The 15501-nt window shown below is 35.0% G+C and overlaps 3 protein-coding genes across 3 annotated transcripts in view; all 3 read left to right on the top strand.

Moving 5' to 3' along the window:
- Positions 1–475: 475 nt before the first annotated feature.
- On the top strand, positions 476–3661 carry LOC111435520 (protein POLYCHOME-like). Its single transcript, XM_023072907.1, has 3 exons — positions 476–644; positions 848–1217; positions 3047–3661. The coding sequence occupies exons 2-3, from the start codon at positions 858–860 to the stop codon at positions 3374–3376; spliced, it is 690 nt and encodes a 229-aa protein (XP_022928675.1). The 5' UTR covers positions 476–644; positions 848–857; the 3' UTR covers positions 3377–3661.
- Positions 3662–5084: 1423 nt separating this feature from the next.
- Positions 5085–6378, top strand: LOC111435518 (polygalacturonase inhibitor-like). The gene has a single exon (XM_023072906.1). The coding sequence runs from the start codon at positions 5148–5150 to the stop codon at positions 6132–6134; it is 987 nt and encodes a 328-aa protein (XP_022928674.1). The 5' UTR covers positions 5085–5147; the 3' UTR covers positions 6135–6378.
- A 7651-nt stretch (positions 6379–14029) lies between these two features.
- Positions 14030–15501, top strand: part of LOC111435455 (nuclear transcription factor Y subunit A-7-like) — a 4492-nt gene continuing 3020 nt past the window's right edge. Inside the window, exons 1-2 of the mRNA XM_023072828.1 lie at positions 14030–14205; positions 14775–14988. Of these exons, the coding sequence (XP_022928596.1) occupies positions 14787–14988 (202 nt within the window). The 5' untranslated portion in view covers positions 14030–14205; positions 14775–14786. The remainder of the gene's footprint in view (positions 14206–14774; positions 14989–15501) is intronic.

Genomic DNA, 15501 nt, shown 5'->3' with positions numbered 1-15501 from the left:
CCTAATGTAGTTTGGTTCGACACCTATGGTTCAATGAAATTTCGAGATTAGTAATTTTGAATGTTCAGTGACTAAATAAATACAAATTTCAAAGTTCAAGAAATAAATTTAATAATTATCGGAACATCAAATCATTAATCTTTAAGATAATAATTGATACCTTAATCCGCTCAATTACCTACTGATCTCCTCAAACTCGATTAACGCTATAATGTCACTATAAAACATAAGGGCTTTATAGTCATTTCACATCAACATACCATAAGCTAAATAAAATTTAGATTGCAAAAAAAGAGAAAAAAAAAAAAAAATATCCCGCTCTTCCAACAAATTTGAAATTCAAACCACAAATTTCAAATTAAACAAAAAAAAAAAAAAGAAATGCCACGTGTAATAAATTTAAGCCAAAAAAAAAAAAAATTAAAAATGGGTTTAAGTAGCGCCCAAAATTTGGCATTTGAAATCCGCCAAAAATTTCGCCTTCTCTTCTAATCAGCTCCATCTTCTTCCCTCTCATTTTTTCGACTGCGCGTTTTGCAGAACAGCGCCTCCCTCCAATCCGCCGCCATTGTTTTTTTGGTTTTTGTAAGATTATTTTTTGTCAAAGGACACGAGAATACTCCATTGAAGCTCACTGGAATCTCANTTTTCCCATTTTTTTTTTTTTTTTTTTTTTTTTTTTTTTTTTTTTTTTTTTGTGTGTAAATGTAGAACTGAAATGTAGGTTTGATAGTGAGTTTTGGTTTGAAACTGAAAGATTCTGAGTTCTTGTTACTGTAGAGTTATATTAGGGCTTCTCTTGTTTTCTTTTTCTTTGAAATGATTGTTTTCTTGTCGTTTCCTTTTGAAGTTCCATAATGTCGGAATCAAGAGATAGATTGGAGAGGCAAGTAGATCATGCCGAGGTATTTGCTCGTTGGAGATCGGAAGGTATATTGGATGAGAAAGAAATGAGTACTAATTTGTTAAGGACTCCGATTTCTCGCGCCACAACGACGACTACAGATCAACAAAGACCTACGAATCTGAGACGCAGTTTTGGTTCTCCCATTTCTGGTGGAATTGGGCGAAATAGATTTCTCTACAGATCTCCTGTGTTGAGCCGCGAGAATGCGGTGGCTGGGAGCTCCCGGCGGAGTAGATCTCGGGGGAGGAATAGTGTGTTACCGATTTGGTATCCAAGAACTCCTCTCCGCGACATAACTGCAGTTGTGAGGGTAAATGACTAATCCCGTTACTTTGTTTTTGTTCTGCTAAAATCTTTCAATATTTTGTTCTGTTCTGCGTATAATTTTGTGGATTACTTGGATGTAGTATCCAGTGAATTTGATTCATATGATATATGGAAAATTCACTCTCATTGTTATTGCATATGGTCTCTGGTATTATATTGTTCTCTGATACAGTATACTTGTTTGGAGTCATTCAAAATTGAATTTGCTTGATCTTCGGGAAAGATCCTTTTGATTTTCTGGTGTAGTTGTTATTCTTGTTTCTGTTTTTCAGTTGGTAGCATTAGGTTTGATTTGATTTGAATCGATTTTCGACTGAAAATGTTAATGCTATCTCTAATTCTTTTAGTGAATTCTTAGGTTGGATCACTTTCCTTTTTCTTTAAGTTAATTAATCAATAAATTTTCAGTGCTTTTAAGCTATGTTCTACCAACCTGTTTGTCTAAAAAGAAGATTCTTTTGGTTTTGTAACGTCCATGCCCAATGATTTCATATGAAACATCAACAGTCTGGATAATGAGATCCTGTCCACCATTAATTAAAGCTATCATAATGCTCCTTTTTTGGTATTAATTAATTATTTTTTTCTTTGATTCTAATTGTTTTTTAGGCTTCATTTTCACCTGTTTTTAGAACTACTTTTTGGTGGGCTCAAATATGCTTTGGCTGGTTACTAGTATGTGTTGACTTGATACCCAATGATCATTTTGGCCCTATGTGAAAGCTGTAATTTGGATGTAAAAAATACACATACACAAGCAATAATAGTTTAACATTCTGATTGAAATACATATTAACACTGATATTATCATTTCCTTGTGGGACGTTTATAATGCTTATTAAACATGTGTTTGATACTTGTGAATGGGCCAAAACCCTAATGGGCTTCCTTCATAAAATCGTGTGCTCGCTTCTGGGTGTTATTTCTATCGGAATTCGTAGCTCAATTTGTGTTCTCCAAGCAAATGATCTTAGTAATGTAGAAAAATAGATGCATGGTTTTTAAAAATGTATGCTTTTTGTGACCTCATTTTCCAGCAAATATCTTATCGAGGTATAAATGCATCGCACCTTCACTATGTCACGTGCTTGTGTTTGTGCATCATTCATCTAGAATCTTCCCATCTCTGTAAGTTGGTTCCCTGATATTTTTGCTGTCTATGGGGAATATTTCCCCATCTTTTCACGTCTTTCGGGATCTTTTCAGTCTTTCGGGATGTTAATGAGTAGCTACAATAGTTTAAGCTCACCACTAGTTGATATTATCTTTTTTGTGCTCTCTTCAAGATCATTCCCCTCAAGATTTTAAAACGCATCTACTAGGGAGCGGTTTCCACCTCTTATAAAGGAATATTTTGTTCCCTCTCCAACCAATGTGAATGGGATCTCACAATTCAGCCCCTTGTGGAACAACGTCCTTGTTGTCACATTGCGTGGTGTCTTTCTCTGATATCATTTATAACAACACAAGCTCACTGCCAATAGATATTATCTGCTTTGGCCTAGTACAAATGGTATCAAAGTTAGACATCAAGCGACGTGCTAGTGAGGACGTTGGGCCCCCAAAAGAGATGGATTATGAGATCCCATATTGGTTGGAGAGGGGGAAGGAACGAAGCATTTTTCATAAGAGTGAAGAAACCTCCCTCTAGTAAATGCGTTCTAAAATTGTGAGACTAACGACGATACGTAACAACCCAAGCTAACAATATCTATTAGTAATGGGTTCAATAGTGAATTGTCGCTCATGCTTTTATATATGTTCTTCAGATTCCCATTTTTATAGTTTTCAACTTATTTTGCTTTTAATCAGGCAATTGAAAGAACAAGAGCTCGCATGAAAGAAAACAAAGGCCCAGGAAGTGATATTAGTCCTGCTCCCTCGGACGAAAGAGTTTTAGAGGCAAGCATTTTTCTGGTCACCCCAAAGGCAACCATAGGCAAAGTGCCAAAGATTCTTCGTGGAATCACAAATCAAAACGTGGGAGGGGCAGAGACTCTGACTCCCCAGAATAAGCTTTTGAACTCCATAGACAAGGTGGAGAAAGTAGTAATGGAGGAGCTGCAGAAATTGAAAAGGACAAGCAGTGCGAAGAAAGCAGAGAGGGAGAAAAGAGTTCGCACTTTAATGTCATTTCGTTGATTCAGTTCAACAAAGACACGCCCAGAATTAGACAACGCCCACATCAAAGTCCAAACTCCTTCCCCCTCTTTGCCCTCTTGGCAATGGCAATCATCAGACTCACTCAGAATTTGGATCAACCATCTGCTGATGATTGCTTTGGTCAAGAACGCTCGTTGATCAGAGGGAAGGAGAAAGAGATCATCAGACTCACTCAGAATTTGAATCCTTTTCATTTGCAAGAACCATCTTTGCTTTTAGATGTTTAATAAGCATTTACTATATATATATATATATATATATATATATATATATATATATATATATATATATAAGGCTATCTCGTTGCTGTAGGGTCTTCCATGGTTAGTTTACCACAGATATAGAGGGAGAGGTAAAGAATGGCCTCGTTTAGGCAGTGGAAATGATGTAAATAGAAATTTTTATTCACTCTAGACTTGAAATTTTTGTCTTTTAAAATGTTATTGGATGCACATTTTTGACTGGTTGAAGTTGAAAAGGTACGCTCTTACTATCACTTTTCAGGGAGATTTAATTGTTTCATGAAAGATTACGGTAAGGGCGGATGAAATTTCTAGTGGAGTGGTGAGATGCGTAAGAATTGAAAAGTGTTAGAAATCATGGATCTCTATACCTATATATGATATTGTTCACTTTGAACATAAATTTAAATAAACGTGGGACTCCTTTCTAATCATTCTCAACATAAATAACTTAATAAAAAGAACATTATTGTTGTAAGTGCAGTTAAGGCTCAGGTTAACGCACAATTGGTAGTTCGGGCTAGTGTGACTATGTCTCAGGTCGGACAGGTGTGTGTAGGTTGCTAATGTTCGTGGGTGGTTTACGTGTGGGCTGGAGTGTAGATGCTGGACTAGGCCGAAGACTTTTTATAGCGATAATACAATTCTCCTAACTTCATTTTCATAGCTTGCACGACTATATTATCATCGGTACAAGAGTGCTTTACCTATAGTGAAAAAGAAAGACATTAATTATTAGAAAGGTCACACCTTTTGTGCACCTAACAGCAATGCAAAATTGTGTAAATTTCTTTTTAATTTATCTACTTAACTAAACTTTAATTATCTTTTTAATTTAACTTAATTACCTTATAAATCGTGTTTGTTAAACTATATGTGTCATGTTAAAAGTATGCAAGCGACTATATATATTTTGAACAAAATTTATTATTATTATTATTATCTAAAACTACTTTTTGCACGATAGAATACGATGGGAGAAAGTCACTTGTTTCACGACAAGAAATAATAGATATGATAGTTTACAAAAAAATGCTATCGTAGGCTCTTATATCATTTTTCGTATGTCGGACAATCCTAAATTTGAGACTTTTTAAGCATCCTCACTGGCACACTGCCCGGTGTTTGGCTCTCATACCATTTGTACGTATAGTCGTCAGTCTCATGGTTTTTAAAATGCTTCTTTTAGAGACAGGTTTCCACACTCGTATAAAGAATGATTCGTTTCCCTCTTGAATCGATGTGGGATCTCACAATTCACTCCTTGGGGAACCGAATGAACTCGATGACCCATTACTCAGTGTCTGGCTCTAATATAATTTGTACGTATAGCATCAGTCTCACGATTTTTAAAACGCGTCTTTTAAGGAGAGGTTTCCATATCTTTATAAAAAATAGTTCGTGGTTCGCTCCCACTCCAACCAATATAGAATCTCTCGAATTCGTTTATAAAGAGCTATCATCTCTTTCAATTTTGTACATCAATCCATCTCAAACCCTCACCAACAATGTCTTCTTCTCCATCCACCTTCCTCTTCATCTTCTTCCTATTCTTCACCATTTCATTTGCAGAGCTCTGCCATCCAAATGACAAGAAAGCCCTTCTCAACATCAAAAAAGCCTTCAACAATCCCTACATTCTCACCTCATGGAAGCCTGAAGAAGATTGTTGCACTTGGTACTGCGTCGAATGTGATCGGAAGTCCCACCGGATCGTGTCTCTCACCATCTTCGCCGACACGAGGCTCTCGGGTCAAATCCCACCGTTCGTCGGCGACCTCCCGTACCTCGAAAACCTCATGTTCCACAAGCTTCCAAATCTCACTGGCCCCATCCAACCCGCCATTGCCAAACTCCATAACCTAAAATACCTTGACCTAAGTTGGAACAGTCTAACTGGTTCAATCCCAAACTTCCTCAGCTCCCTCACCAATCTCGATCTTCTCGACCTCTCTTTCAACCGACTCACCGGCTCCATCCCGAGCTCCCTCGCCAACCTCCAACGCCTCGGCACTCTCCATTTAGACCGAAACAAATTAACCGGACCGATCCCCGATTCATTCGGAAACTTCAAGGGAAAAATCCCTTATCTTTATCTTTCACACAACCAACTCTCTGGGAAAATTCCAACTTCCTTGGAGAGAGTGGATTTCAATGTGATTGATTTGTCGAGGAACAGGCTCGAGGGCGATGGATCGGTGATATTCGGAGGGAAGAAGACGACGGAGATCGTCGACTTGTCGAGGAACTTGTTGGAGTTCGACATGTCGAAGGTCGTACTTCCTCGGAGCTTGACTTGGTTGGATCTTAACCATAATAAGATCTTCGGGGAAATTCCTGTGATGGCAGTTAACTTGCAGTTGCAGCTGCTGAATGTTAGTTACAACAAGCTTTGTGGTCGGATTCCGGTCGGAGGGAAGTTGCAGAGCTTCGATGTCTACTCCTATTCTAATAACAAGTGCTTGTGTGGAAAGCCACTTGGTAAATGCAAATGATACGTTCCAAATCCCTCTAAAACATTATCTTTCGAGTTTGTTTAAGTTCGAGTTTCTAAAATTTGGATTTGAAAAGCGTTTTTTTTTATCTCAACTAGTTATGTTCGTGTTCGTGTTCGTGTTCATCTTCTGTTTTGTAAGGATAATGAAAAAAAATGCATTGGTGTAACTCATGTCATCTTGATTTCGGAGATATGCAAGTTAAATTACGATTTCTGTGCTAATTGATAGAAACAACGAATCTCCCCTGTAGCATTATATAAACTCTATATTTTGACTTTCAGTTTCTCCAAAATCATTAGCCAGGTGAACTCCAGCGATCCTCAACACTAATTATATAAACCGTGAGGAAATTTTAAGTCATAATTTTTAAACGTAGGTTTTGAACTTAAGTTTCTCCATTATTTTAATCTTAATTCTTTCTATCTACAAAATTAATGTCACAACTCGAGTCTCCACTGACAGTTATTGTCCACTTTGACTCATTACGTATTGTAATTAACCTCATAGTTTTAAAACGCGTCGACTAGAGAGAGGTTTCTACATCAAGGAGTGTTTTGTTCCTCTCTCCAATCAACGTGGGATCTCACACGTCTTCATACAACCAAAGGAAATAATCTCTTTTTTTTTTTTTTTTCGATGCTTTATATTACGCTTACAAAATAAATTTTATATTCCTAAAAATAAATTGTAATAAATCGAGCCCAAACTAACAGATATTGTTCACTATGACATGTTACATATCGCCGTCAATTTCACGATTTTAAAATGGGTCTATTAGGGAGATGTTTCCCTACCCTCAACAATGTTTCGTTCTCCTCTCCAAATAAATATTTTATAGAATAAAATTAAAACTTTTAAACTAAAATAAAAAACAAAAATAGTTGCAAGATTAATTTCATTTTTTAATTACCAAAAATTAAATGGTTAATTTCTTGAAAGATAAAAAAAGAAAAAAAAGCATAAGGACAAAATATTTTAAAAATTTTCTTTGTCAATGTTGCTGACATGAGGTAGCAGCTTTAATTGATTTTTCTTGTCTAACATTCGTACAATATTCCTTCCACGATTCACGTGAGGAAATAAAGTTACATATCCTTCCATTCAAATTTGATTTTCAAAACAAAATTATTGCAAAAATTTCATATGTTTTAAAGGTTAACTTTCAAAATATTCATTGTTTTTACTCTCAAAATTTAAATTTGTGGCTATGATTTGATTGAAAAATGGTGATACACTTTACATAAAGTCACAAAATTCAATTATACTTAAGAACTTTAGGATATATTTTTACTTATTAGTTTAGATTTTTACTTTTTTACCAATACATTTGAATTCTTAATAAGTTTGAAAAATAGAATTTAGTTTTTATTAGTAACGACTCAAAATTTTCACTTACCTAGAATCGCTACCGTCGTCATCATTTATACTTATATGCAAAATTAAATAGTTAAAACTTTATCTTAAAACACTATTATGAACTTATGTGTTCGAAAACATCTTTAAAATAACATAACGAAATACTAAATTAAATAAATAAACGTAAAAATTAAAAACACTCTATTCTAATCGAAGTCTAAGAAAATAAATGTGACTACCCTATGCATGTGTTATGGTCTCGGATTGCAATGTGGTCGCCAGACGTATAAGGAAATCTTACTTTTATCTAAAATAGAAGTAGCTCATGGCTTCCGTACTTTAACTAAATACTCAGTAACTGACTTCACTGTTGAGGTGAGAGAATGCAAACACATGCAACTCATGATCTAGGGACCTATCATTAAAAACTATCATAGGGGTGGCCTCCAGTTCGGACAAAATTGGATATGTAGTATTTACCTACTCACGACCCACACGTTCGAGCATGGATCCCTAGGCGATTCGCACCCCCTGGACCCATCATAGTCAAGCAAGTTGTCCGTTGCAATGTTCAGAGGTCAGCAGACTTTTGAAGGTCATGCGAGGCATGACCGTCATCATCATCATAGTGTATGCGTCCGTACTCATCATCATAAATGGGAAAGTATCTCGATGTATATGAACACACAAAATGCATGAGATCCCTATAGTTTTCATCTTTAAATCATCTTTATGATGCAACCCTATTTACCGTTCACACATTACTCTAAGTAACATGCACACATTGATTTTTATACATTCATCATCATTAACATTAACTAGGGTTATGTCTTTGAAAACTCGTCGTTATGATGCATTGCGATATGTAATACATGCCCATCATCTTAATATGGAACATCATCATATTAAGTTATTTCATCATCATATATCTTGCATTATCTTATTATTATACATCATGTACATCATCACATATCATATAACATCATCACATCATTATCTAACATCATTAAGTCATCATATAACATCATCAATCATCATATAACATAATCACATCATTATCTAACATAATCAAGTTATCATATAGCATCATCAAGTCATCATATAACATAAAGCGTGCAAGGGCCACTAGGTACGTGTCGTCATATATAAAACAAGTCTTTCGATCGAGTCGATAATAATGTCACTTAGTTTGCTTAGGACGAAGCTATTATGACTTCTTGATTCTAACTTAGCGTTGCTCTCTGAAATTCAATTTTGCAACAATCATAAATTAGAATTATATGATAGAATTGTTAAGGATATTTAGTACTAAATTATAGTTTACCATATATATCATATTTGATATTTTATTATAAGACAAATATCTAGATATTTGCCTTCTTACCATAAGTATTTTTCCATTTATTGTTCTTTACACATCATTGTAATTTATTTGATTATAAATAAATAACTTTCACACCATATAGGTGATGTGGATTACGCAAACATTCTCAATGGTATCAGAGCCTTTTCAGTTTAGCAACCCTGATCCTTTCTTTTTAATGGCTTTTGAAACCTCTATTGTTCTTCTCCACCACCACTGCTAGCTTTGACCCTGCAGGGGCCGTCTCCATGACTGCCACATGTGGAGCCGATTGATTACTCTTTGGCTCCACCCTTTTGACCTCCAAATCACCTTTTGCCATACTCACATACAACCTCACCTTTTCCAACAAAATTGGTTTTCCCTCAACCAACATAACTTCTTTCATTTTCTTCCCAGTCTTCCCTTCAGCCTTCCCTTCAGCCTTCACAGAAACCTTAATCTCAAGATCCTCGTCAGCGTTCTCTTTGAAAATGTACGGAATCTCGATAAGTCCATCGACCTTTTGCAGAGATTTATTTTTGGAATCTGGGCATCGCACTGGCCTCTTCTCCAACCAAGTCGTCGTCGTCCTTCTCGCCAAAATTGGCTCCTTCGCCCATTGTGGCAACTCTTCCAACTTCAACACTGTCTTTGTTCCTTGCTCTAGGTTTTCCCTCCTACTTCTTGGGTTAGACATATTCTCACTGGAGCCAAGGCAAAATCATTGCTGAGCGACGATCCCTCTTCATGGGTTAGACATATTCTCGCCGAAGCCAAGGCAGCATCGCCGCTGAGCGATGATCCCTCTGCAGTTTTCGATGGCTAAGAAAGTGTTCTTCTACACCTCCTCCAAACCAGGTTGTCGACATCTTCACGAAAAGTGTTTCTCGACCTCTCTTTGAATTTTTCATATCCAAGCTTCACGTTCGTTCAAATCTGACGCTCAGCTTGCGGGAGGTGTTAAGGATATTTAGTACTAAATTATAGTTTATCATATATATCATCTTTGATATTTTATTATAAGGCAAATATCTATATTTGCCTTCTTACCATAAGTATTTTTCCATTTATTGTTATTTTCATTTATTAATTTTTCCATATCTTTATAATTTATTTGATTATAAATAGATAACTTTCGCACCATTTAGGTGGGGTGGATTAAACAGACATTCTCACTAAATATCCTTAACCGGAATCATCTCACCTAGTTTTGCATAAAATATTTTAGACTTACTCATAATAATTTAAGCATAAAATAATTTAAACTTACTCCTAATGATTTAAACTAGTTAACTTGTAGTCATACTAACCTTCCGCTATAGATTAGCTTAATCAGAGGGTCCAGGGGGTGTACGAGCACCCTGAGGATTCACACTCGCAGGTGTGAGTTGTGTATAGGGAAGTACTACACATCCAATTTGTCAAGACTGGAGACCACCCCTATAATGTTAGAGATAGGTCCCTAAATCATGATTGCATGTGTTTGCATTTGCATGACCCCTATAGTGGGGCCACTTACTCAGTATTCTTTGAAATACTCAGGCCGTGTGTGTGAGAGTCCCACATTGGTTGGGGTGGAGAACGAAATACCCTTTATAAGGATGTGGAAACCTTTCCCTTGCAAACACGTTTTAAAGCCTTGAGGGGAAGCCCGAAACGGAGAACCCAAAGAGGACAATATCTGCTAGTAGTGGGCTTGACGCTGTTACAATGTGTCACATCATTTTTCAGGTCAAGGCAAGACCCACCTGTACGGAGGACGGCGACATCGCGAGCAGAGACTATGACACGTGCACAGGGTAGATAGGTTGTTTTGCATTTCATTGTTTTAAATTATTTTGTATTTTTTTTTCTCTAAATTTAAGTATTATTTTGTATTTTTTTTTTATTTTCTCTAAATTTCAGTATTTCATATTTAAACACGTAATACCATAACTATGTTTTCAAGAGAAAAAGTTGTTTTAAGCGTTTTCGAAGTTTATGTTATAAATGATGTTCATTTTAAGAATTATATTTCCGCATTAGAGATGAGCATGAGACGTTAATAACGATTCTAAATATGTACAAATTAAGGTCGTTACAAATCGTGGTGATATTATATATGAAAAGATAAGATCAAAGAAGAGAAAAAAAAAAAAAAATAGTGATATCAAGAACGAATCGTGGTGATATCAAATAAGAGAAGAAGATAGGTCCAATGGAAACATGGGTTGGATTTAATTGATGTAATCTAGCTTTACAAACTTCTCTCTTTTTTTTTTTAGCTCTATGGATATGTGAACCAAATTACTATTGGTTTTTTTTTTCTTTTTTTTTTCTTCTTCTTCTTCCTTCTTCTTCTTCTTTTGTTGTGTAATATGTTATTTACAAGTGAGAGATCTTTTCTATTTTTTTTAATAAAAAAAATTTGGAGATCAGTAATATATTTTTGTTAGAGTTATATTGATTCGATTAGATTGAGTTTAATTTTCTTGTTTGGATCAATAGATTGGTTGGATGGGTGACTGAGTAATTCAAATAAAGTTTACAGCCTAATTAAATTCAATCCTCTAGCTTCGAGTTGGGCTGGATTGAGTTGTCAGTTTTTTTTTATTATTTAAAAAAACATATTTATCTATAATTCAAGCAATAACATAGTTGTATTGATTTCATGTTTGAAATAAAATATTTTTAGTTTTCAAAAAAATAAAAAAAAAAATCTACAAAATTTATAGTTTTTGTTAGACACTTATTGATGGAATTATTGAATCCTACGAAGAAAAAGTGAAATAGGAAAAAAAAAATAAAAAAGAATATTCAAGAGAGATTTTCCAAAGCTTCTAGAAGACACCACGTGGAGGGGAAGGTGAGGATGAGCGTTGGCATCCAAAGCTTCCAATAATTTACCCTTTGGAAGTTAGATCCTCAGTGGGCCCCACTTGTTGACGATTAGGACACGTGTATAACACCCTTTATGGAGACCTGCGCTGACGGCGCCTTCTCCTCCGTTAAAGTTTATAACTTAGGACCACGTGGAGTTGGTGGGTCCCAGTTACTCATGTTTCTTTTTTGTTCAAATTACAATTTTGTCCTCCATAATCATTCCTGACATTCCTTTTAAATTTTATTATTCTCAAAATTGTTAAAATAAATGGCCAAGTATTTTCGTCCCTTCACACAAATTAATTTATAAATATTTCAATTATTCTTGTTTGAGATTGAGTTACGACCTCGAGACTACGACTTCGAGAAATTACACCTTACTCGACATCATGGGTCATTCCTTAACACAACTCAACTCTCTTTGAGGACACTTTTTCAATAGTTTAATCCTAAGACCATTTTCGATAGTTTAATCCCAAGACCATTTTCTGTGCATTTCAGAGAGTTTTGAGAAGACTTTTGAAGGGCCAATGAAGATATTTTGAGGCTCGGGAACATGGAGATCACAATGGGAGCATGTATCAACACACAATGTGTAACGACCCAAGCCCACTAGTAGCACATACTGTCCTCTTTGGGCTTTTTCTTTGGAGCTTCCCCTAAAAAATTTTAAAACATCTACTAAATAGAGGTTTTCACACCCTTATATAAAAAATGCTTCGTTTCCCTCTCCAATCGATGTAAGATCTCAAAATTCACTTTCCTTCGAGGCCCAACATCCTCGCTGATACACTGCCTGGTACCCCACATCCTCACTGACATTCGTTTCTCTCTCAAATTAATGTGAAATCCTTGTTGAACATGTGTATATTTTTTGGGTATGAAATTACATTTTATTTGTTTCAATCTCATTCTTGGAAAGGTAAGATTTAAGACTAAAATAAGTAAGTTCATGATTAATGAATCTCTTAGTGAGATGAGAGCCAATGAATTTAACAATGATTTTTTAGACACTAGAAGTGTCATTAAAAAAGAAAAGAGATAAAAACAAGGACACTTCACAAAAAAACATTTATAGCATTTAAGTAATAACGGTCAAATCATGTTTCAAAAGTCAGGTAGTTTACATCTTCTCGCAATGTTTATAACAATCGGACTTTTGAAAAAAATAAAACGACCAGGAATTTCAATGCAACAATCCATGTTTAGGATTCAGAATTTGGATTCGGTACCTGATGAGCCCAATATTAACCCTGCGACATAGTCACGTTACTTACTCATTGCATCTAAGAATAAAGATTATCCTCACAAACTAACACGAGTTATTCTAACATGTTTTGTCCTCACTCACATGTATTATAAGAAAATTTTTAAGAAATTATCTAACATACAATTGCTCTAAGTAAGACACGCTTAACTATGGAGTTTTCATGACTGAGTCACCGAAAAGAAAGGTGCACTTTATTGGTATATCGTAAATCTTTCTTAATTATACTATTCTCAGAATCACTCTTATTTATATGTGATCTTAGTTTATTCGTGCAACATTCTTTTACTCGGGTGTCACATCTCAAAGGTCTGTGTTCGTGTCTTAAGATATTTGATCATGAAGGTAATTTGATCTTGTTTGTGGAGTGATTCGAATATCAATCTAGTGTTCTTGCCTCGAGATATTTGATCAACAAGGTAATTCAAATCTTACTTCCTTTGTAGGGATTGTTTATCAAAGGACCTCCACAATGGTATGATATTGTTCACATTCAGCATAAGTTTTTATGGCTTTGATTTTGGTTTTTTCAAAAGGTTCATACCCGAAAATAATATTCCTTACTTTTAAATCCATGATCTCCCAGTTAATTCTTAAGTAGGCAACGTGAGTCTCCTCCCAACATGTGAGTTATAAAGCTTTACTTGTACATGATTTAATCTTTACACATTAAACGTTACGCCCATGCATGATAGCTTTCAATTAATACTCAAGACCTATTATGATGATAAACAAATCATCTTGTCGTGACCATCTCTTGAATTCTCGAAACTTTTATCGCTCCATGCCCACATGACAAAAAACTTATCTCTATCTCGGCTGTGCTATCGGAGGCTCTGGGAAGTTGGAATAGAAGAACACTCATCTGGAGGTGGGTTTACTCTGTGCTTCGCTACCCAATGTTTACTCGGACAAGATAACTTTTAAGATTAAATGTATAAGGCTAAAATAGTATTTTTACCTTAACTTTCAATAATAGACCTAAAAAAAGATTAAATGGGGAGCAAGATTAAGACGTCTCCTTCACTATTAATCCCTTTCTCTTTCACATTATTACAATTTCAATCTCTTTCTCTCCCAAGAAAATTTTCTTTCCTTGAAATCTAGAATTTTCTCACCTCCCAAACACTCCCCTCTCTCACTCTCTCTCTCTCTCTCTCTCTCTTATATAAACAATATCATTTTCCTTGGAAATCCAGAATTTTCTCACCTCCCAAACACTCCTCTCTCTCTACACTGTGAGTTCTCTCTCTCTCTCTCTCTCTCTCTCTCTCTCTCTATTTCTCTCTTTTAAGTGTATTTGGTAAATGGGTATCAGTTGGGTTTACAAAATTCACTTTCTTTTTCATAATCTCTCCATTTTCTTGGCTTCCAAACACTGATCTTATCATTTATTGCTTTGCTTTGATTTGATTTGCTTGCTTACTTTTGATTCTTATTTGGTTTGTAGTTCTAGAAAAAGAAAAGAAAAAAAGAAAAAAAATATGTATGTATGTATGTGTGCATGCATGGATTAATATGGATCTATATATAACCCAATGTTTTTGCTATAAATAATATTATCATTTGAGAAAAATAAATTAGAAGGATAAATAATATTAACCTTAAGCATCAATTAATTAAAAATCGTTAATTTTGGTTTGGGCACTCTTAGAAAGTTTAAAATGGTCACGTTCATAAATTTCGAGGATCAAAATAAACTAGAAGTCAAAAGTATGATACCAAGTAGTATTTATACGGTTATTTTTTTCTATTTTTTTTTTAAATTTTGACGTTTTTTGTTTTGTTTTTTCATTTGGTTCTTTAGAGAAGACTACAAATGATGAGCTCTAAAACAGATTACAGATACCATCCCGATGGTTACAATTTTCAACCTTCATGGTGGTTAGGTGCTCCCACGACTATCGCCATCTCAAAGGAAGACAAAGTAAATTGGGTTTGGCCCAACGGGTTGGTTGACAATGGGCCACAGCCCAATAGAAGCACCAAGGAAGTGCAAGAAACTATGACTCCACCTCCATGTAAGGTTTAAATACATGTTTTACTTGATGATTCCATCAAGTTTATTCTGTTTTTTTGTTTTTTAAATTTTGTTCGTGATATTTTAAAAAATTCAATCTTGTTATCTATCTATTAAAATTGATTTTACTTTATCGTTAATACCAATGAAAATGAGTAATGGAAATGGAGATTTGAGACCTTACCTATCACCTAATGTTATAATAGAGATGTTCGTTTAACTCGTAAGACTGAGGCTTTATGGGAACTTGACTCGAACAGGGGCGGAGAATCTTTCTTTGAATTGGGAATGAAAGAGGGATTAAGAAGAGAATTTTCAACCATTAGCTAAATAGGGTCGAGATGGGGATTACATTATTTGTCTCTGACCTCGGCCTCAACCCCGCCTCCATCCTTGCCCGATCCTGCATCCTCTCACTTTCATTATATATATATATATATATATATATATATATATATATATATATATATATATATATATATATATATATATATATATATATATATATATATAT

Source organism: Cucurbita moschata, unplaced genomic scaffold (genome assembly GCF_002738365.1).
Source record: "Cucurbita moschata cultivar Rifu unplaced genomic scaffold, Cmos_1.0 Cmo_Scf00049, whole genome shotgun sequence".
Taxonomy (NCBI): Eukaryota; Viridiplantae; Streptophyta; class Magnoliopsida; order Cucurbitales; family Cucurbitaceae; genus Cucurbita; species Cucurbita moschata.
The sequence above is the reverse complement of the archived record's forward strand: the minus strand, read 5'-3'. Positions and strand labels throughout refer to the sequence as shown.